Source organism: Lithobates pipiens, unplaced genomic scaffold (assembly GCF_037356315.1).
Source record: "Lithobates pipiens isolate NorthernLeopardFrog02 unplaced genomic scaffold, aLitPip1_a1.2 Scaffold_18, whole genome shotgun sequence".
Classification (NCBI taxonomy): domain Eukaryota; kingdom Metazoa; phylum Chordata; class Amphibia; order Anura; family Ranidae; genus Lithobates; species Lithobates pipiens.
The window spans coordinates 90,703,821-90,725,136 of record NW_027507758.1 but is presented as its reverse complement, the minus strand read 5'-3'; the positions used below and the strand labels follow the sequence as shown (position 1 = coordinate 90,725,136).

The following is a 21,316-nucleotide window of genomic DNA, read 5'->3' as shown; positions in this document are numbered from 1 at the left end:
ATGTATTGTACCGTACTAAATTGTATTTTATTTCTGAAAATAAAAATATTTTGAAAGAAAAAAAAAAAAATACCTGGTATCTGGAAGCCTCTATGCACTCCCCTTCTTCACATGCCTGTAGTGATTGGATGCACAGGCAATCATTGCTTTTATACAGAAACCTTGATAGCTGTGAAAATCTGCTTTTTTCACTCTGTATAATACTTATCACTCTTAAAGTGTTACTAAACCCACAACAGTAAAATCGGTCAGTATATGCAGTAAAGCATACTTGTTATATTCACAGTGGAACCTAGGGGGTAATCCTCTGCACTGTGTAGAAAGGATGTTTGATTCTGTCTTCTCTGGTCCCCCCCTTCTTTTACGGTGTTTAATCCATTTGCTGATAGAACAGAGCCTTGGAGGCACTCTGCACTTGCTCAGTTTGGTGTGTTTTGCTATAGAGTTGGGGGGGGGGGGGGTGGTGCTTGTGATCAGCACAAGGCAAATCAGCACTGTCCAGACAGAAAGTCAGGGGTCATGCAGCCTCATAGGACAGACAGAGCATAATAAAAACTCCTCTTACAAGTTTTAACCAGTGCTCGGACAGACACTGATAGATGTCACAAGACTGCTATATACTGCTGATGAGAAAGGGCATTTAGCAGTTTATATTAACTAAAATAGTTGCATTTCCATGTTCTATGTATTGTGACAGACCAGATATAGTGAATTCATGGTTCTGAGTATAGCAACACTTTAATTACTATTTATTTTAAGCCATAGCTCAACTTGTGAGATTTAAGCCCCGACGAAGGAGGTTTTCTTCATCCCATAATTATGCTTGCTTACTTTTAGGGTTGCCATTTGCCAGTAGATTTACGGACAGCTTGCAAAAAACAGTGATTTTTACAACTTTCTGCAAAGACTAGGGGATTTAGAATTTGTCATGTTGTGATTGAATTTTTAAGTGTAAACCAAATGACTGGTTATGGGTATTGTCAGTTTTTCATATTGTGTTTATACTGTTTAAATATTAATCATCTTAGTTTTTAATTTACGTCCTGTTATTTTTCAGGTTGTCAGTAAAAAATGTGCTCTGTCAGTAAATTTCCCATGTTTTCTTAGTAAAAAATGCTGTGGGAGGTTGGCAACACTGCTTACTTTACCATACATGAAGAAAAAAATCTTTAGGTCTGCTAAACTTTCTCTCGGGCTGCAAATTTAGGCATATTTAAAAGATTAAATGATGAGACCAGATAGACAATGCATTCGATTTACACCCTCCACTATAAAACCACATGTTAAACTCCATGCAAACATCAACATATACAGATAAAATACTTTTTGAGCTGTTGAGGATTTGCATTCATGCAGTACCAAGATTTAGTACAGTCAAGAGGGTGACACCACTGTAATACAATTAAAGAGGAAGTAAACCCTGGTGGGTTTTACATCTTCTTTATTTCCCTGCAAAGGTAAAGGTGTGATGTCACTGATGCCCTATTATAAATGGTACGATGTGCCCTTTCTAAAGTTCACATGCGTTGTAGCCATCAGCGATCGGGTCTTTCGTAAATTGTGGAGGTTTAGGAGATATTTCAAGCACCTACAGGTAAACCTTAAAGGGGTTGTAAAGGTTTGTGTTTTTTCATCTTAATGCATCCTTTGCATTAAGGTGAAAAAACACCTGTCAGTGACCAGCCCCAAGTCCCCCCCCCCCCATTTTACTTATCTGAATCCTCAAACTTGTCCCAAGGAGACGCGCCTTCTCTCTGCTAGGGGGTTATCGGCTGTTGATTGGATAGATTGATAGCAGCGCAGCCATTGGCTACTGCTGCTGTCAATCAGATCCAATGATGCGGCCACCGGGGCCGAGTCCTGAATTCGGTGTCTATGAACTACAAAAGCTGGACCTGGGTGTGTGCGCTCGAAAGGTAACCCCCCGTGGAGAGCGCTTCTCCCAGGGCATTATCTAAGGCGGGGAGGAGACGAGAGAGCCGCTGAGGGACCCCAGAAGGCCAGGATCGGGGCCACTCTGTGCAAAACGAGCTGCAAAGTGGGGGCAGGTATGATATGTTTGTTATTTTAAAAAAAACAAAAATACCTTTAGTGTCACTTAAATATAGGCTTACCTGTAGGTAAAAGTGGTTGTACAACCACTTTAAGGAATACACCGCTGACATCACTCTGCCCTAAGCCTGCTGATTGGACAGTGAGGGAACAGCAGGGGTCTGATAAGGAAATCTTCCTACTCGCTTTGCTCTTAATCAGCTGGTTCCTTGTTAGCCTATTTACATGCATCTGATTAGTTTTTCCCCCCGTGTCTTTCTGCCTGAGTTCTACTATACAGGGTACTACAGGAGTCTGATACAAAATCAAATTCATGTAAATAAACTGCATTTCAAAAAAAATTATTTAATCATTTATTAACGAATACAGAGCTGCATTAAAATTTTACACTTTTATATCTGCCTGGAGTTCAGCTTTAAATGAACAAAGCTGCCACTTTTAAAAAGGGATTCAGGGCACACACATGTGCTAGCAATATTCGCACTTGCAGAATTGTGTTTGAAATAAAGAAAGGTCAAGAAAACTGGTGTATTTTTCCCCTGAAGACAGAGGAACGGCTGCAGCCGCTGATAATAAGCCGGCAGGAGCCTGGGGCTACGGACCGCATATGCTTCCAGTTTATATATCAAGCGAATGTAGTGAGCGAAGACTCTCACATGAACATCACTGCTGTCAGCTTGACACCATTTTAAAACATGCTAAAAGGGAAATTCACTAAGCAGTAGCAGCTACTGCTGTACGGTTATTATACATATTCCCCTGCAACTGATCCTAGAATAGAATGCAAACTGTAAACAGATTTAATGGTTGTTTTATGCATGTTTTCTGATTTTAGTAGGAAAAGACCCACAAAAACATACATTTATAAAAATTACAGGACTCAAAAAAATTTTTGGGATATTACTGTGGAACTTTAATTGGCTCTCAGAAATGTATGATAATTACTGAATGAAGTAAATAGGATTTTTTTTTTGCATTTGTTTACATTTTCTTTGCCTCCATTTTGACCTAGGTGAAAATGATACATCCCTTCTCCTTCAGCCTCATAGGAAGTTCAAGGAGGCTGTCAGTGTAGCGGTCCACACAGTGCAAAACACAGCCCCCAATTGAATATCCATCATAATCCTCGCAATTGCAATCACTTGCTCATTGGGCAGGGCAGCCATGTGACCATGCTGACCAATGAGAGGCACATCTCAGGCACTTCTTTTAGTAATATGTTCCAGAAGAAAGAAGCTTTTTAATGCAGTCATGTGGTTGTGCTGACCAAGGAGTGCTGGCCATTCCAAGTTTTATGATAGATACTCACTCTGGGGCTGTGCATTGCAGACAACTACATGAGCAGCACAGGACATCATGGCCACTATGTGCAATGGGGGTCAGGAGGGGAGGCCTAGAATATTTGTTGTTAGTTCCGTTTTTCATTTTTAATGAAAAGGTGAACTTCTCCTCTAAACATTTGGATTAGCATGCCAGACGACTAGCATGGGAGAGTTCAGAAGTGACAACCTACATATTTCTCTCAGTGTTTCACTGCTGTGTAGTAAATTCCCAATGCAATAGGCACAAATAATGAGGGAATATCACCTTGTTCCAGTGTGCTCATCACTCACGCTGTATTGCTTTGAAAACTACAGTCATGGAAAGGTTGCAGAAGCCCTACTTATTCAATACTAGTATTACATACTCTATAAAGTTGCCTTTCATAACTATGTTTCCTCCAGAGGTTGATAGTTGATCCTTGAGCAATAAGCAACTTCTGCTAATTTCTCAGGGAACTGTTAGGTTTTTCTTTTTGTTCAACCCGCTGGTTGATCAAATAAAACTGTCAGTTTATACCAGGGGTCTCAAACTGGCGGCCCTCCAGCTGTTGCGAAACTACAAGTCCCATGAGGCATTGGAAAGCTGACAGTTACAAGCATGACTCCCACAGGTAGTTTCGCAACAACTGGAGGGCTGCCAGTTGGAGACCCCTGGTTTATACCCTGCTTTTTTTTATTCTTTTTTTTTTTAATCACACAAGAGCATGTACATACAGAAAGAGGGGATCAGAGCGTCTAACAAAGCTTGATTAGTGATCAGGAAAGTAAATTTAATAACAGACTATAGAACTCTATGACCTTTGGTGAGATAAGAAAGATCAACAAAGAATCCAACACTGTACAAGCCCTGCCTGAGTGTTCTTTTGTTTTTTCCCATCTTCTCAAATTATTGTAGGGGGAGGGGGGAGATATAGTAAAGGCAGGGGAATAGAGGGGGATGGGAGAGGAGCAGGGGGAGGGGAGACACCTCCCGCCCCTAGCCTCACCCTCAGGGAGCATCAGACTGGTTAAGTGCAGTGTCTCCAGCCTGGGAAATTAGGTCCCCAGGCCTTCCCTTGATCTGAGAAAATTGAATAATTCCAGGTATTTCTATGGGTTTCATGTTTATTTGGCCCAATAGGACCAAGTCCACCATGTGGTTTATATCCTCAATTTTGCTAAATCAGAGGGCTATGGGGGGAGGGATGGGGTCCATCCATTTCAGGAGGATAAAGGCCTTTGCAGCATTTAAAAGATGTCAAAGAACGGATTTCTTACATGTCTTGAGAGGTACTGAGAAATGGTGCAGAAGGAAGAACGCTGGGCAATTGGGAACACTGATCTGTCTGACCTAAAAATGGCTGTAGTAGTAGGCAGGACTAAAAAAAAAATGTGAACGGTCATGCCAGCAGCATTTTTACACCTCCAGCACAGATCCATGGTATTGGGAAATAATCTGGGTCGTTTCGTAGGAGTCCTATACCACTATGCCCAGATACCCGGGTACTGGCATAATATCTTGAACCCTGCATTATTTTGCAGAAAGGAGAGCTACTATCTGTGTAAACCGGGCCATACATTACCCAGTTTTCTTTTAACCATAGGTTGAAGTAAAGAAAGTTGCTTGATTTCTCCCTGCTATGGATCGAAATCCGTGCTGATTCCTGCTGAACTAGATGAATTTCAATCAATCAATCTATGACTGAGCAGGGCTGACAATACTGCTTTGGATGTTATTGTAGCAGAGGCTTTGGGCTGTCAGGTTAAACAGGTTAGAAGCACTGGATTCTGGCAGATTTACAGGTATTTTTTTGTACTTGCAGAATTTATGAAAGGATAAAACATGGATAAATGTCTGTGTGTTGTGGTGATATATTGAATATGTTTTTTTTTGTATTCTGTCCAGGCATGCACTTTAAGTTTTACTGCTCATAATGGTCTTTATAATTCTGGCTGTGTACCAAAGAGCATGCATTTTACCTGGACCTGTGAAAAAAAAACTATTATTTCTGTTTAAACAGCACATAATGAAAAAAACTAAAGTCACTGGTCATGATGCTACAAAGTAACTGGTCATTAAGGAGTCAAGTAACGCTTGGGTGACAGTTCTGTGTTATACATGCTAATCTAGAGGAGCTTAGTGGCAAGTAATTGCTTTGCAAATACATAAGTTCACCCAACAAGTCAATGGGAGTGACTTTAATTCAAAAGGATGAACTCACACAGCAATTATCTTTTGTATTATTTGTGGGACACTTTTTCAGGATTGTTGACGTCTTCACAAAAGAAACCAGAAAACTTATCTTCTCAAAGTGTTTCTGTTCACTGCTGCCGGGCGACTTTGGAAGTCAAAATTGAATACAATGACAAAAAAAGGGGATGTATGACTTAAAAGAAGTGCGTCAAGTTCAACAGAATGAGTTGGCAGCTATGCAATTATGGATTTTATTTTATATTCTTTTATACGATCTAGATTACTGACAACTACGCTTACACAATGCATGAGACTAGGTCTGTTTTATAAGTTCAGTCCACTTGAAAGTATTACATTTAAATGGGTTTAAAATGTACTGCCTCTATGTTTCTCTTTCTCTATAAATTTCTGCTCCTCTCTGTTTGTTCTGCAGACTATAAATAGGAAGTCCAATAAGGAGATTGTAGATTGCCTTTCCAAAGGCTGTAGCAGATGACAGGTCTACAAAGCCAGGTCCAGAAATCTTGCCAAGTGTCCAAGAGATGTGTGAAGCCCAAGGATCATATAACCTTCCCTGGCATCACACCCGAATTGATTTTCAGTTTTGGGTAGACCTACCCTTCTAAAGCTGGCCACACACACACATTGGTAAATTTTTAAACAAACACCCATATGTAAAATCTTATCAGTATGTTTGAGATCAACATTGGATAAAGCCAATAGAGATTTAATAAATGTCACCCTAAAGTACTTCATAAATTTAGTTTATTTTTAACATTATTTATGGTACAAATGGCATTTTCCATAGCAAAACCATATGGACTGTTAGAAATTTGTTTAAAAAAAAACAACACATTTTCTCACCACAAAGGTTGAAAACAATAATTGATCTAACTCCACTAATGATTAGAAAATGAAATGAACGGTCTGAAAATGACCAGTTTCAAAAGAAATTCTAGTGTATGGCTGGCTTGATAGTCTCCCATATGTTACAAGACCCAACAACTGATAAAGTCCACCTACTGAGTTGATGGTTTGTAGTTTTATGAAGCACTATGTTAGATTCCAGATAGCAAGGATAACTTGCCACAAATTTGTGGCGGTGTTGAATTGTATGTCTGTTAACTTACTGCACATGTTCACTGGCAAGTTGTACACTTACAGAGCACTTGAAGCACAAGTTCTAGTTGACACTTTTCCAATTTGTAGCAAATTTGCATAGCAAGTCTCTAGCAAGAGCAAAGTTGCCATAGTGAGTCTACAGCAAATGCTCTGCAAGTCACAGTGACCCCTGTGGTGGGATGACTATCACACAACATAACTGAACCAAAACTTGCAGCAGACTTGCAGAATGTTTGCAAAAAAAGTTGGTCTGGAGTAATGCAATTGCGTGCAACAAATTTGTGAAGCCTGGCAAGTCTAGCAATAGCTTAGCAAGTCATTTTTAAACTTGCAGCTCAATTATTTGCTATATCTGGGATGCTAATTTGTATAAAATATGATACATTCTTTTGCTCTTCTTTGATAGAGATTTCAGTCTCAATCTAGATCCCTTGTAGATAAACTGATATCGGAAGAAAATATGATCCAATACAATACAACAGCCAACTACTTGTCACATAATCACAGCTATGGCATGATGGCTCACTGCATTCAAAACAAAATTGGTCAATGGGATGAACCAAGAATTGTTACCTGTCTGTGTCCCATCACGACCCATAAAGCACTTCATCACCCTGATGATTTGCTCTGTTACAGGAGGAGAAAGTGAAGCTGCATAAAGTGCACTGTGCGAATGTGTTCTCAAGTATTCCACTAGTTCCTGGAGGTAAAACATGTCCACAGGTTAGAGGCTAGTTTACAGTTAATTACATAAAGAAAATGAAGAAGCATAAATAACAGTGTAAAGAACATTTAATAGACAGCAATGTAGAGCTCTGATGTAAAAATGGACTTCATGAAGATTTGGCCATCTTGCCATGTGGAAGATGGCTTCACACCTATGTGTTTTGGTAGGGACTTGGTTTCTAACTACCACAGGGCATTGCTATTCATTTTGAATGGCACCCTAACATACTTAAGCAGCACACCTACATTATATTAAACCACAGCACATGGCAAAGCACTACCATGCACTTTGGTGTTATGTGCCAGCAAAATGGTGAAGCTGTCATTTTAACTCACCTCTTTCAACCACATAAATGTAAAGGGGGACTAATAGTAGATTATAAAAGCTACCCGTTTCAATAGTAAGCTAAATTCTGCACTTCTGCTTGGAACAAATATGCAATAATGTTTATACAATAGTTTCATAAATGAGAAGGGAAGGAGGCATAGTGACACTAGGCAAAGGACCTAGAGTGGCATCATCCCAAACCAAAAAATTTGTAAAACAAGGTAAACAATAAGGGACTTTCTAGTATGGCATCAAGGGACATACATTTAAAACATAGGTAAAAAAAATATATTTCCCAATGTATTAGTCACTTCAGGATAATAATTTAAAGCTTAAAAGAATCCCATACTGTATGATGCTCAATATAGTATTTTTTTAAAAACTACAAAGACCACTCATATAATTGCACCATACTGAGTGTCCCATTTTACAGACAGCAGGTTGAAGGGAGAGGAGGGGAGGTTTAAAGTAGAGCTATAGGCAAAACTTTTTTTTTCATTTTGGATAGACCAAGGGAGGGTTATAGCCTCTGTCAGATTTTTTCACAAACTGTGTCCCATTGTAGATATTTCCTATCACTTCCTGTCCCATAACCAAACAGGGAGTGAAAGGAAATCCCTGCAAATTAAGGGAACTCCTTGGAGACCCCCAGGTCACCAGAACTAGTGTCCCCATTGGAAGAATACCCAACTATTACTTTTCTTGGGACAACCCAAAATTTGGGCTTTTCTTTTACTTTCACTTGCAATGATAATGGTAAACAGGACAATTAGAGAGGGTGAATTTCCTTAATGGGGGGCAGACAGAAATAAAAACTGACAAGCATTCTAATCGCTCTGCAATCTATTCAAAACTATAAAAAAAGTTTAGCCGTATGTTACACTTTAAACCAGTATTGTTCAGATAAGCTTTGAAAATGAAATAAAGAAGCCGATTGGTTGCCATGCACAACTGAACCACATTCTGTCTGCTCCATTTTTGATAAATGTGCCCCTGTTTGAGAATATTAATCATTTATTTCTTCTTAACATGTTTTTCGCCATTTTCTCTGGCTTTTCCCACAATATATTCTTACCCTTTTCCCAGCAATGTATCCGCCAATAGCTCCAAAACTTTTCGTAAACGTTCCCATCATTACATCAATGTCTGCAGGGTCCATCCCAAAATATTCCACCACTCCTCGTCCTGTAGGGCCCACTGCCCCAATGCTATGTGCCTCATCCAAATACAAGTAAGCCCTGTATTTCTTCTTCAAGGCCACAATTTCCGGTAGACGAACAATAGACCCTTCCATGCTAGAACAAGCAAGAGAGAAAAAAAAAAAAGCATTACAGCAACAGACCAGTGTATTTTAATCAGGCCCAGTAAACCTCCAGTGATATTAATGGGGTAATCTGTAGGTACCCTTTACTCTAAGGGATGGGGGACATCACTTTACCCAATACTAACTATTTTTTGTGACATATTTGAGCTAAAGAAGTGAAGAATCTTTGCACAATAAATTGGGTGAATATTCACTTCATTTATCCAATCTTCTGCAGGTAAAATTAAATAACAAGAATTCGTTTTTCACATAACTCTATAATATGAAGTGAATAAATATTCAGACAATTTTCCTTTGTGAAGATCCTCAATTTTCCTTTTACCTAGTAAATAAAAAAAAAAAAAGGGACATTACTTGATTGCTTAATCTGACGGTTTTCTTGCACTACTGGCTTCTGCATTCCTTGAAATCTGCATCCTCAAATGCCCTCCCCTTCTGGTGCAGCAGGGGTTAATAGAACTGAAGGAGCTGTGGCAGGTACTTATCGAGGGTGCCTAACTATGTCTGCCCTTTCCAACTACCTCCTCCATTCATAGAGCCATGCCATAGCTTGAATGAATAAAACAAAAACTAAGAATGGTGGGTAGGGGACATCAGAGGATAAAGGCTTCAAGGAATACAGGAGCCAGCAGCACAAGGGACACATTGGATTAATAGTAAGTAATGTCCCTTGTGCTGCCTTTGCTTACAACTACTTCTGATGATACTTATGACTTGATATGATGATCCAATATCTTCAGTGCTCTGATCTGCTGACCCAGAACAAGAATGCAGATCAGGAGCTCTTACTTTACTCTTTGCACACTTGTCCTAGATCTCAGACCAGAGCCACCTCTTTCAAAAGGCAACCCAGAGGACTCCACTTCATGCTCCTGCAGTAAATCAGGTGAATATCACAACTGGTGAAAGCTGGAGGATGCATTTGGCATTGCAAGGGCAATGCCTGTACATAATATACAAATGGGACACCCTCACTGTGCTTACTGAAAACCTATCACTGTCACAAAGTAATATGGGAGGCAAATCTACTACCTTGCCTAGATTCTATCTCTGGGAAATTAAACAATGTAGCCTGTGGATTATCAAGACCGCTAGACAACTAACATTTCTTTAAAAGGAAAGATCTGCAAAACAGGCAAATTACCGCTGACAAAACACAAATAGCCTCATACGGTCACTTAACTGGAGTTAGTGCAGAAAACCAGCTAGCCCATTAGTAATCTGTCTAGAGTCAGCTGTGGGGGTGCCACCTCTGTGGAGTTCAACCAACTCTGCCAGATATTTATACATTTTTTAGGCAATTTCCTATGATCGTCTGTGTTTTTTTTTTTCTCTGATAAGGATAGTATTAACCATTTGGATCCACTGTACCTCAAGCCAAAGTCGGGTGATTAGCTTCCTAGCTTGGTACAACAACGTTGTGAGGGCAATGACACTGGAGAGGGGTACAGTTCCTCAGTGAGACTCCCCAACAGACACATTAGCGGGTCCATCGCCAGCCGAACCTGGTAAACATTGTTCATTTTGGTGACAATTCTGCTCCAATATCGCACCAACTTGGGACATCTCCAAAGCATGTGGATGAGGTCATCCGGAAGAGCCTGACATTCCGGACATATGGAAGTCTCTTGTCTACCCCATTTATGTAACTTTACAGGTGTACGATATACTCTGTTCAATAAGAATCATTGCAATAACAATAAGAATCTGATCCCACTGTTCACCATCAATGGGACCAACATCTCTCTCCCATTCCCTACCTGCAGGGTAAAAGGTCAAGGGCTTGTATATGTGATAATAGATGGGTATAGATCCTAGAGATGATACCCTTTTTCTCAGGGTCAGTGTATATGGATTCCAAGAACGAGGAGTCCTCCAACTTCAGATTAGAGTGCCTACTCTGGCAACATGGCATGTTGTAACTGTATGTATTGGCAATGATGACCTTTCAGCTCTGGGAACTCCAGCAGTTGGATATATGATTTTATGACAGAGTAATTCAGTACTTGATTGATGTATCTAATCCCTGCCCTATCCCAGATCAGGTGTTTAACTTTAGCGAAATCTGTATAAAAGTGGTTCTGCCAAATGGGCGCTTGACGAAGAAACCCAGTCAGTCCCAATTTATTCTTGACACCTTTCCAGATTTTCATTAATAGCTGAACTGTGGGGCAATGAGATGGGACCATAGGGAGGCCGGCCCATTTCCATATGCAAGATCCCAGGCTGTAAAGTGTTGTAATTGGGCTGCAAAATAGTATATTTATGGATGTGGAACAGCCAGTCCACCCTGATCTTTGGGAAGTTGCAGAGTAGCAAGTTTAATGCAAGCCACTCCACCCCTTCCTGATAAGAGCCCTGAACTGCGAGTCTATATGCTGGAACCAATACTGTGGTATCCAGATCGGGGCATTATGCAGAATGTACAGTAGGGGCCCAAATCATCTTCATGAAATTTACACATCCAGTTACTGTCAGCGGTAACTTACATCAACTGGCATATTTGTGTTGGAACTTTTGAAGTATTGGTTTCAGATTCAATGTTATGTATACCCATTGGTCCCCGGTTACCATTATACCCAGATATCTGAATGAAGTGACTACCCGTATTTGAGATGGTGCCAGAAGAGGATCCAACGGGAGAAGAACCGCTGATCGATTAGGCGCATCATTGCCCTTAAAGAGTCCCCAGTATCTCCCAGCTACAACAGAGTGTCGTCTGCATACAGGGAGATTTCTCTGTCCCCTTTAGAAGCCCACAATGTTGGGGGAGGCCCGCAACATAGCTGCCAGGGGTTCCAATGCAAGGGTAAACAGCAGGGGCTACAATGGGCACCCCTGCCGTGTGCCACGAAAAAGAAGAAAAGACTACAATAAAGATATCGCTAATCCTAAGGGTTTCCAATTGCCTATGAGTTGGCACGATACCCTCACATCTATACCCATTCAAACTGCCAGAAAAGTTTAGTGTCAACTCAGACACTTGGAAATGTGAGTGATATGACTAGTTTTTACCTTTTTATAAATAAATGTACAGACCTACTTATGAGGGCGAATATTGTTTAAACCTGTAAATTGGGAGCAGCATAGACCTTGAGTGGATTGGTTATCCCTATCAATGAACCAAAGGCGCTTTCTATATTAATAGCTGGTGAGCGGCCAATTCTTATGGTGGTGGTGGTGTCGTCAGTGAATTAGTGGATACCAAATACATAGAATCACGGATACAAGAAATACGAAGATTGGAGTCATTTTATACACAGCAAAAAACCCGAAAGGGGGACTTATTTATATGCTGGCTCACATATACCAGCATAAACATTGAACATTTATTTATTTAGTATTATTTAAATTTAATAGAAATGGTAATATTGGCTGCACATGCGATATAGACATGGGTGGATTGTATAGATATATTGATATAGTAACACTAGTGTGCATGTATATATTTTTTACAGTGACATATTTTTTATAGTGGTGTATTATTTGGTGTTAAGATATATAATAAAAGAGTTAGCGCAGCCAACACATACTTTCTTCCGTTTTGCACAGGTTTTTACTTTAAGTGGAACCACATTTGACTTCAGCAAACTGTATAAATTTTGTATTGATGTTGTAGTGGTGGGGTAGCTTCAAAGCATTTGGTATTTTAGATATAGATTTTTTGCAACGGTAGACACATATTTGATTTGAATTCACAATTTGTAGGGATAGTTCCAGGTGCAGAATGTGGTCAAGGGACTCCCCACATATCCACTTAGTAGCTGTGAGCAAAAGGATTCTCCAAAGTCCAGGTGATTGGGTGATAGTGTCTACCAAGTAAAGGTAATGCCAGTTGGACAACCACAAAAAAGCAGAACTTCTTCCCTGCAACCAGCAGGGGTCAGTGGTGGTAAAGAAAAGAAAGACAGTAAGTAACCAAGAGAAAAAAAGAAAAGGTCTCTGCATCCTCTAAACAGTTGAGGAGACAGGTAGCATAGTGCATGTCCAATCAGGACAATGTTAGGGGGGGGGGGGGATTGTCTCAGTTCAACTCTGATTTAAAAGGGATTTGTGAATCCAAGTCATTGGTAGAATGTAGTGCAAACAACTTGTGTATTCCTCTCTGCTTTAAAGGAAAGACTAAGAAAAGATAACACCATACTCAGATCTTCTCCTAAGGTATCGTCATTCAGCAGTAGTAAGAAATAATACCGTCAGGCCATGGATGCTGGTGTTGTTTTAAGGGTGTGCTCCATACGATTCAGCCAGTTGGATGCATTAACAGGAATATCAAAAAATTGCATCTCACCATTCGCTGCAATTCTAAGCTTGGCAGGATACAACATAGCATAGGTGACATATGTGCGGAGATGCTTCTTCACTTCAGTAAACTTGGCCCTGCAGCGTTGTAGATCAGCAGAGAAATCAGGGTAGAATGATATGCGTACATTATCCGTTTTCATAAGGGCGCCTTTGGTTCTGGCCTGATATAGTATGGCATCTCCATCTTCGAATGTGAGCGATATAAATAGGAATGTCCTAGGAGGCTCTCCAGGTTTAGGCAGCCTGGGTGGGACTCTATGAGCCCTTTCTACAGCAAAAACGGGGGAGAAGGATTCCTTGCCAAATGTGTTAAGGAGCCAGTTTTCCATAAGGAATTTTCCCCTCTGCCTTCTCTGGCATGCCCACTGCACGGACATTATTGCATCTCTGTCTGTTCTTCATGTCTTCTAAAATGGGCTGAGTGGCCTGTGATAATCGATTTCATATGTCAAACTTCTCTCTGCAGTGGCGCAACATCATCCTGCACATTGCTCACTCCGTCCTCCAGGGCTGCAGTGCGGTCACACAGTTTCTGCATGTCCTGTCTAACTATATTCAGCTCCAGTTTTACCCCTTTGATCACAGTAGTCAGGGTAGTAATAGACATGTTACATGAGGTGACCGCTGTAAAAATGTCTCTAATGCTGCGTACACACTATCGGACTATCTGGCAGACTTAGCCCGGCGGACCAGAGTCCCAAAAGTCTGGCGAACTTAGAAAGAAGCCTCGACTCAAAATTGCCCATCTGTGTGCTAGTTCGCTGGACTTTTTAAAATGAACGGACTTGCCCACACACGGAGTAAAGTCCGTTCATTTTGAAGGTGACTCCAGGTAGACAGGAATAGCGAAGGAAGTCATTGTTGCCGCCTCCATTGGTGAGATTGACACCTTGCTAGCCCCGTCGCCTGGTATGGATTTAAAGGGGAACCCCTATGCCAAAAAAACGGTGTGGGGGTCCCCCAAAGTCCATACCAGACCCTTATCTGAGCACACAGCCCGGCCAGTCAGGAAAGGGGGTGGGGACGAGCAAGCGCCCCACCCCCTCCTGAGCCATACCAGGCCACATGCCTTCAACATGGGGGGGGGGGGTGGGTGCTTTGGGGAAGTGCGGCCCCCACACCCCAAAGCACCTTGTCCCCATGTTGATGAGGACAAGGGCCTCTTCCCGACAACCCTGGCCGTTGGTTGTCAGGGTCTGAGAGCAGGGGGCTTATCGGAATACGGGAGCCCCCTTTAATAAGGGGGACCCCAGATTCCAGCCCCCCACCCTATGTGAATGAGTATGGGATACGATGTACCCCTATTCATTCACCTGGGGGAAAAACATGTAAATAAAAACACACAATACAGGTTTTAAAAGTAGTTTGTTAGACAGCTCCGGGGGTCTTCTTCCGACTTCGGGGGGTCTTCTCGCTCTTTTACTAGCAGAGGAGTCCGGCTTTCTACTTCGTCGCCGCCGTCCGGGGGTCTTCTTCCCACTTCGGGGGTCCTCTGTCGACTTTGGGGGTCTTGTCACGCTCTTCAGTTCTTCTGCCGGGCCTCCGCTATCTTCTTCCAGCTCTTTTACTAGCGTTGGCCCGGTCTTCTCGTTCGTCGCTGCCTTCTTCTTCTTTCCTTCTTCTGATGTTGACACAACGCTCTCCTGCTGTAATGCCAGAGGCGAGTTTCGCGGCGACTTATATAGGCACAAGGGGCGGGGTCACCGGGCGATGTCACATGCTTGGATAAGGGTCCGATATGGACTTTGGGGGTACGGTGTAGGGGTTCCCCTTTAAATCCATACCAGGCGACGGGGCTCGCAAGGTGTCAATCTCACCGATGGAGGCGGCGACATTGACTTCCTTCGCTAGTCTGTCTACCTGGAGTCACAGTCAAAATGAATGGACTTTACTGTGTGTGGGCAAGTCCGTTCATTTGAAAAGTCCGGCCGACCTCCACCAAAAGTCCGGCGGATCGTCAGTCGGAAAAAAGTCTGGTCATGTGTGGGCATGTGTGGGCAAGTCCGCTAGTTCGGAAAGTCCGGAGGACCTCCACTGGAAAGTCCGGCGGATTGTCCACCGGATAGTCTGATCATGTGTACGCCGCATAAGGGTTGGTTCAGGGGTATGCAGCTCCTGGCCTTCTAGAGCCCTGGCTGCATTATCAGGGGGCTGGAGTACTCACTGTGACCCATAACGAGGCAGTCCTCTGGCCATGCAGTCTCCGGATCCTCTAGCAGAGGTTCCTGGTCAGTAGATTGCAGGAGGATGGCGGTTTGGGCAGGGTGTCCTTCCCCAGAGATTTGCCAAACAGCTTTATGGCCGCTTCCTTAGCCAATCGCTGGGCTCGGGCACCATCCTGCCCTTCATTCTCTGCTGCAGGCAGAGAGTCTTTGCCCCCTTGCGGGACATGTCCGCCTCTGTATCACAGATTCCCATGCACCGCTGGTCCGGAAATGTTGTAGGAAACCCTCCAGAGCAGGTAAAGAGCGAAACGGGTGTATAAGGATGGCAGTTGCAGGAGAAAAGTGTGGATTCTTGGCAGAGCTAGCATACCACACTGCCAACTCCATCAGCCGCTAGCCACGCCCCCCTTAAAGTGAAACTTTAATCAGAAAATTAAGTCCTGCTAGATCACTTCAGACTGGACCCTTTTGCAGGTATAGATATGTAAAACATTACAAATAAGTACCTATACTGTTTAAAATCCAGTAATACACTGTCTCACCTTGCTCTGCACATGCTCAGTTGCTCTCTATATTTAGGAACTGCCAAATTTGTAGATGACGATCTCCTGACAGCCTTAAAGTTGATCTAAAGTCTCAAGTCTTTTCACCTTTGTGCATTCTATGCATGGAGGTAAAAAACCTTCTCTGTTGCAGGAGCCGCCCAGGACCCCCTTATTCTTGCCTGAGAACAGTGGCTCACTCTGCTGTCTCCCTCTTCATTGGGCAGATTGATAGCAGTGGGAGCCATTGGTTCCCACTGCTATCAATCAAATGCTGTGAAGAGAGAGCGGGGTTGAGTTGCCCGGTCTGTGTCAATAGACACAGACAGGGCAGCTCGGGAGCAAGCCTGCATGGGCAGCCACATAGAAATCTGCTTTCCATGGCAGTACTTGCAAAAGAGGAGAGGCCTGGCATTCCGGGGGGGGGGGACCTTAGAAAAGGACGATCAGGGCTGCTCTCTGTAAAACCATTACAAAAGCAGGCAAGTATTCCATATTTGTTGTTTTAATAAAAAAAACAAAAAAACAAACAAACAAATGTTCAATATTACTTTAAAAGCAGATGTAAACCCTCCTATCCTTTCCAGCCAAGGAAGCTGCTTCTGTTTGGTCTGCAACTCCCATGGTGCTGCACATGTGATCACTTATGAAACCAGCCATTTGATGGTTCGACAGTTTGGTTGAGGAACCACACAAATGTGAGAGTTCACAATCCCAACATTCCAGGAAAGTATCTTTTTTGAAACTGTTAAATAGATTTGTTTAGTTCTGCTTTATGACATACATATGTCCAGGGGCTCTGGGCTTCAGCAAAATGGCAGCCCCCAGCAAGAAGAAACAGAGGAAATGCTAGAGGCAATTTACAGTACACGCCAATTCTGGTAGCATAACTATTAATGTGGAATGTATGTTCCTTGCTAAAGAACAATATTTTTTATCAAGTTGTTATGGGTAAAGTTCCACTTTAAGGCTCATTTACAATGGCCTGCATGGTGAATTGGAGGCCTTTACTGCACGGGCAGTTGTTGTGACATTTGGCAAAGGGCGGTGTGATGTGTGTTTATGCATCCTACACGGTGTACTTTTTTTGCTGTCAATTTAACTGAAATTTGTTAATTATATTTCATAGATTTTTACACACATAGCTTGGTTGTATAGTAGAAACAGATGCATACCACCACACCAAGTGTAGATGAAATCTAACACTGGGCACACACAGATGACTGGTACATAGACCAATGTCTGTGAACCCCCAGCTACACATAGGCAAGAATAAAGTATAGTGATTAGTAGAGATTAATTACTATTAGTAGCACAATGTCCCAAATGTGGGCGATTGATTACTTCTACATACTGCACTTCATTGTTGCCCATTTATTGTTATTAGTAGCTGGGCGATCACAGAAGACGATGACTGTGGCAAAAATCGCCCAAGTGTGCCTAGCCCAAGTATTTACAGTATGTACATATTTCTCTCAGCACAGTTGTCCTGTAGGGCATGCTTAGGAAACACAACCATTCTATGTATGTATTGTGTATGTAAATAAGAACAATAGTTCAATGGGTTGCTTTGGTAAATCTGCTCCTCTTTTTAAGATTGTATGTGAAACTGGCATGAGCAGCAGTTAATGAGTTATGCCATAAGAGGACAATGGCAGTGACCACTGAGTTCAGGAGGTACTGCAAGTGGGTTTAGAAGCTCAAGAACTATTTCACCAAATCGTTATCTTGACTTCATCCATTACTGGTCTGCTGAGGTTGCCATACTTACATTTTTTGTAAGAAGCCTTACAACATAATTGATTTGGTTCTTCCCATTTAGTATTAATCATTATAAATGCTTACTGCCCAAGATGTGGCCTCATGTGTTCTGCATTAAAATGGTCTTAAATAAAACCAGACAACACAGATCAAACCAAATTCTTGCTGTCCTGGCAGATCAAAGCAATGCTCTTAATCATTTACATTATATGCTCCTGACTGACCAAAAGAACAAAAAAAAAAAAAAAAGTGTGGGATAGGCATAAGCATATATTATGAACGTTTTCCAACTAACACCCAGACAGACTCAATTGTGGAGGACTTCCTTTTCTTCTGATTGATATATATTGATCAGGAACAAATTGGGAACATTGTAGCGTTTCCTGTTGCTGACAACCTCTGACCAGTATCTGTCATGGGTAGTTATTTATATTGAATGGTTTTAGCTTATAATACGAAAAAGAAAAATACGAAGAACATTACAAGGACCAGATGTATTACTGTGGAAATAACAACTCCAGCACTGGCAGACTGCACTTCCTAGAACTGTTGATAAAGACACCCATTTTCCTCTAAGCTTAAATAAATGTGCCAGTATCAGACCATGTGAAAACTTACTTGGGTGTTTGATGCCAAAAAAACACTGTCAATCATGCTCCACCAGAAAGAGGGCCGCTTGGCCAAGAGTAGGAGTAGAGGTTCAACAATGTTTTTTGGCTGGCACTTTGGAAGAGAACATTAAAACCAATTTCCAAATACTAAAAGAATTTCTGAAAGGCGTCCATATTACCCATGGCGAGCAGCTGGTATGGTAGGAAATAATATGGTACCACTGTAGAAAATAAATTATTTTAAAGACCACCTAGGCACTCCCATGGCTTATGTAAAACCAAGTAGTCTGCTGCTTCATACTTTCATATAGTTATGAGATTCTTCTGTGACCTCAAAAATCCTTACGTCACTCAAGCCATGATATGAGTAATGTGTTTGCCTCCATCAAGTGCCTTGGCCACTTTTGATACTAATGTATATACATTAAATAAAACACAACCAGTGTTTATAGCTGTCTACATTATGAGTGAACACCATACCTCCCAAGCCAATCTGTAGTAAATGTACTTCCCCCAAAAAATAACAAAGATGGCTTCAGCCAGAATAGACATTTGTGAAATTTCTTTTGGTTTGTATAGTTCAATTAGTGCAGCAACTGCCTCAACCCCAAAGGAAGTGAATATATCTGATTTTTATTAGGCCACTACCATATAGTAGGGAGTACACAGGGGAAGATTGATAAAAATGGCACTATTGGTTTAACAGTTGAAGTGAACCCCTTATGGCTGCATTACTGGACATTCTTCTAGGGGAACTAACCTTTCTCAGCCTTTTACCCCTAAGGAACCCTTAAAGTTTTTTTCAAGAATCTCAGGTAAACCCTCCTAATGCTAAAACCAATTGTTCAGAAGAATTCATGTTACAGTGGTGGTCAGAATGCCACCCTACAAATACATAAACATTTAATAAAGTCATGTAACTGACACAGTCAAGTAGCTTTGGACCTGGAACAATCAGATGGTAAATAAAAAAGCCACAGTTCAAGGAACCTGTAGCAACCTCTGGAGGAACCCAACAACCGGTTTAGAGGAACCACAGTATAGTTTTAGCCAGTATGCATTTTGAGTTATTTTAACTTTTATGGGAAAATAATTTTTATGTGATTTTCTCTTCTATATTTTTATAATATATTGTGACATTTCCCTCTAGTAGCCATCTGTAGACCATATACTGTATTCAGCAGCCCTGCCTATCAGATAAACAAAATTGAGTGCTTTCCAGCAGTCGAGCAGACTGTTAAATATGAACTGGGAGGGAAACAGCTAAGCAAAATAACTGGACATTCGGGGGTTGACTTACTAAAGTAGTGTAGTGTGTGTCTACTTTCATCAGTGGTAGCCATACTTCTTTCATGGCATGCTTCCTTTAAAGGAGAAAATGATGGTTGTATCCTGATCTGGCTGGAGCCTAACCTAGTGCCTTCATAGCTGAATGCCTTTTATAATTTAGTATAAACTTGTAACTGCTGTTGTTCCATGGGCAGCTATTAAGGATCTTCCCCTTGGGCCAAAAGTAGGCTGCTTTCTACTGAGAGTACATAATCCTAATGACTTATATTAATCAGCCTCCTTCAATCACTATTATGAATTATCGTTGATAATTCAGCTGGATGTTAGAGGCCCAATAACACGGAATAAATGTCCAAGATTTATACTGTTTTCCCAAACATTTCTAAAAGATGAAAGATGCGTAGAGTCAGCAAGCCTAGGAGGAAACTGTGTCCACTGCATTCATTATGGGGATTTGGCAGTTCTTAAGAAAACAGCAGCTGTGCAGCAGCCTGGGTGCCATATAATAGACAGCAATATTTAGCATTAAGACTTTGGTGGTCTGCTGAATCTGTAGATGATCAAAGGACTTGGAAGACTAAGTTTTTCTCTGCTTTGCCAAACAATGTTTATTTAGTGTTTAATCTGATTAGAGTGGGGATGTCCAGACTGCTCAGAAGCAGCAGGTCAGTGTGGTAATAATGTGCTAGAATTGACTGACAGGTGTTTAGATAAAGGTCAGTCTATGAGTTTCGTCTGCTGCAGATAACACTTCAGATGCTGCTGCTAGAGTCACAGCCTTGAGAAACTTTCAAAATGTCAGCAGATCCCAGCAGTTAGACAACCTGACTGATGGATATAATTGAGATGATGAACAGGATGCACTATTGATTCAATATGTTCCAGATAAAGTACAAGGAAATCTCTTAAAATCCCATGATTAAAATCAGAGGCTGCTTACAAATCAAAACTAGCCTATTTCTTTACCATCTTCTCAGCTCCTGGCACATTTTTAAGAGACCTCATCATTAACTTAAAAACAATTGCAGGTAAATGCACAGAAAAATCTAGTATTCTAAATGGTTATTTGTAGCATTTTTCCTTTCCATAAGGGCTTCTTCAGACTTGTGGTGCTCTTTGAAGAGGGATCCTAGTTCAAAAAGCTTTTCAGATGGCATTTTACAGGCAGTGAGGAGACGTCACTGATTGATTTAACCCTGTAATGTTGCATAACTACACTGCAGTGGGTGTATTGCACGTGGTTGCGGCTTGGCCCCCACTGAACTCAAAGGGTGAATTTGTCAAGCGGTGCTGCTTGTCAAACTCTGCACCCAAAGTTGAAATTGCTGTGGCTAGGAAGCAAACAATTGTGGCAAAGTCATGAGTACGCGAGAAACGTGCAACAAAAAGTTCCTGCACTATTTTAAAAATTGCGCTGCACTAAACATCATGGTGCAGTATAACCATGTGTTTTGGCATGTGCATGATTTCAGGATGCATGGAGATGCCATTAAGAATCTGCAAAGGGGTAGCATGTTTTTGTGCATTGTAAGAAGAGCATGCAATTTGGTGTACGTTCACGCAACTTGCTTGTGTGACTGTCCCCTAAAATGTCA

At 41.5% G+C, this 21,316-nt stretch overlaps 1 protein-coding gene across 1 annotated transcript in view; it reads right to left on the bottom strand.

Moving 5' to 3' along the window:
- LOC143987284 (serine palmitoyltransferase 3-like) overlaps positions 1-21,316 on the bottom strand; it is a 245,041-nt gene that overhangs the window by 63,626 nt on the left and 160,099 nt on the right. The window contains exons 8-9 of the mRNA XM_077485909.1: positions 8,799-9,018; positions 7,243-7,369 (exon numbers count right to left, since the gene is read on the bottom strand). Of these exons, the coding sequence (XP_077342035.1) occupies positions 7,243-7,369; positions 8,799-9,018 (347 nt within the window). The remainder of the gene's footprint in view (positions 1-7,242; positions 7,370-8,798; positions 9,019-21,316) is intronic.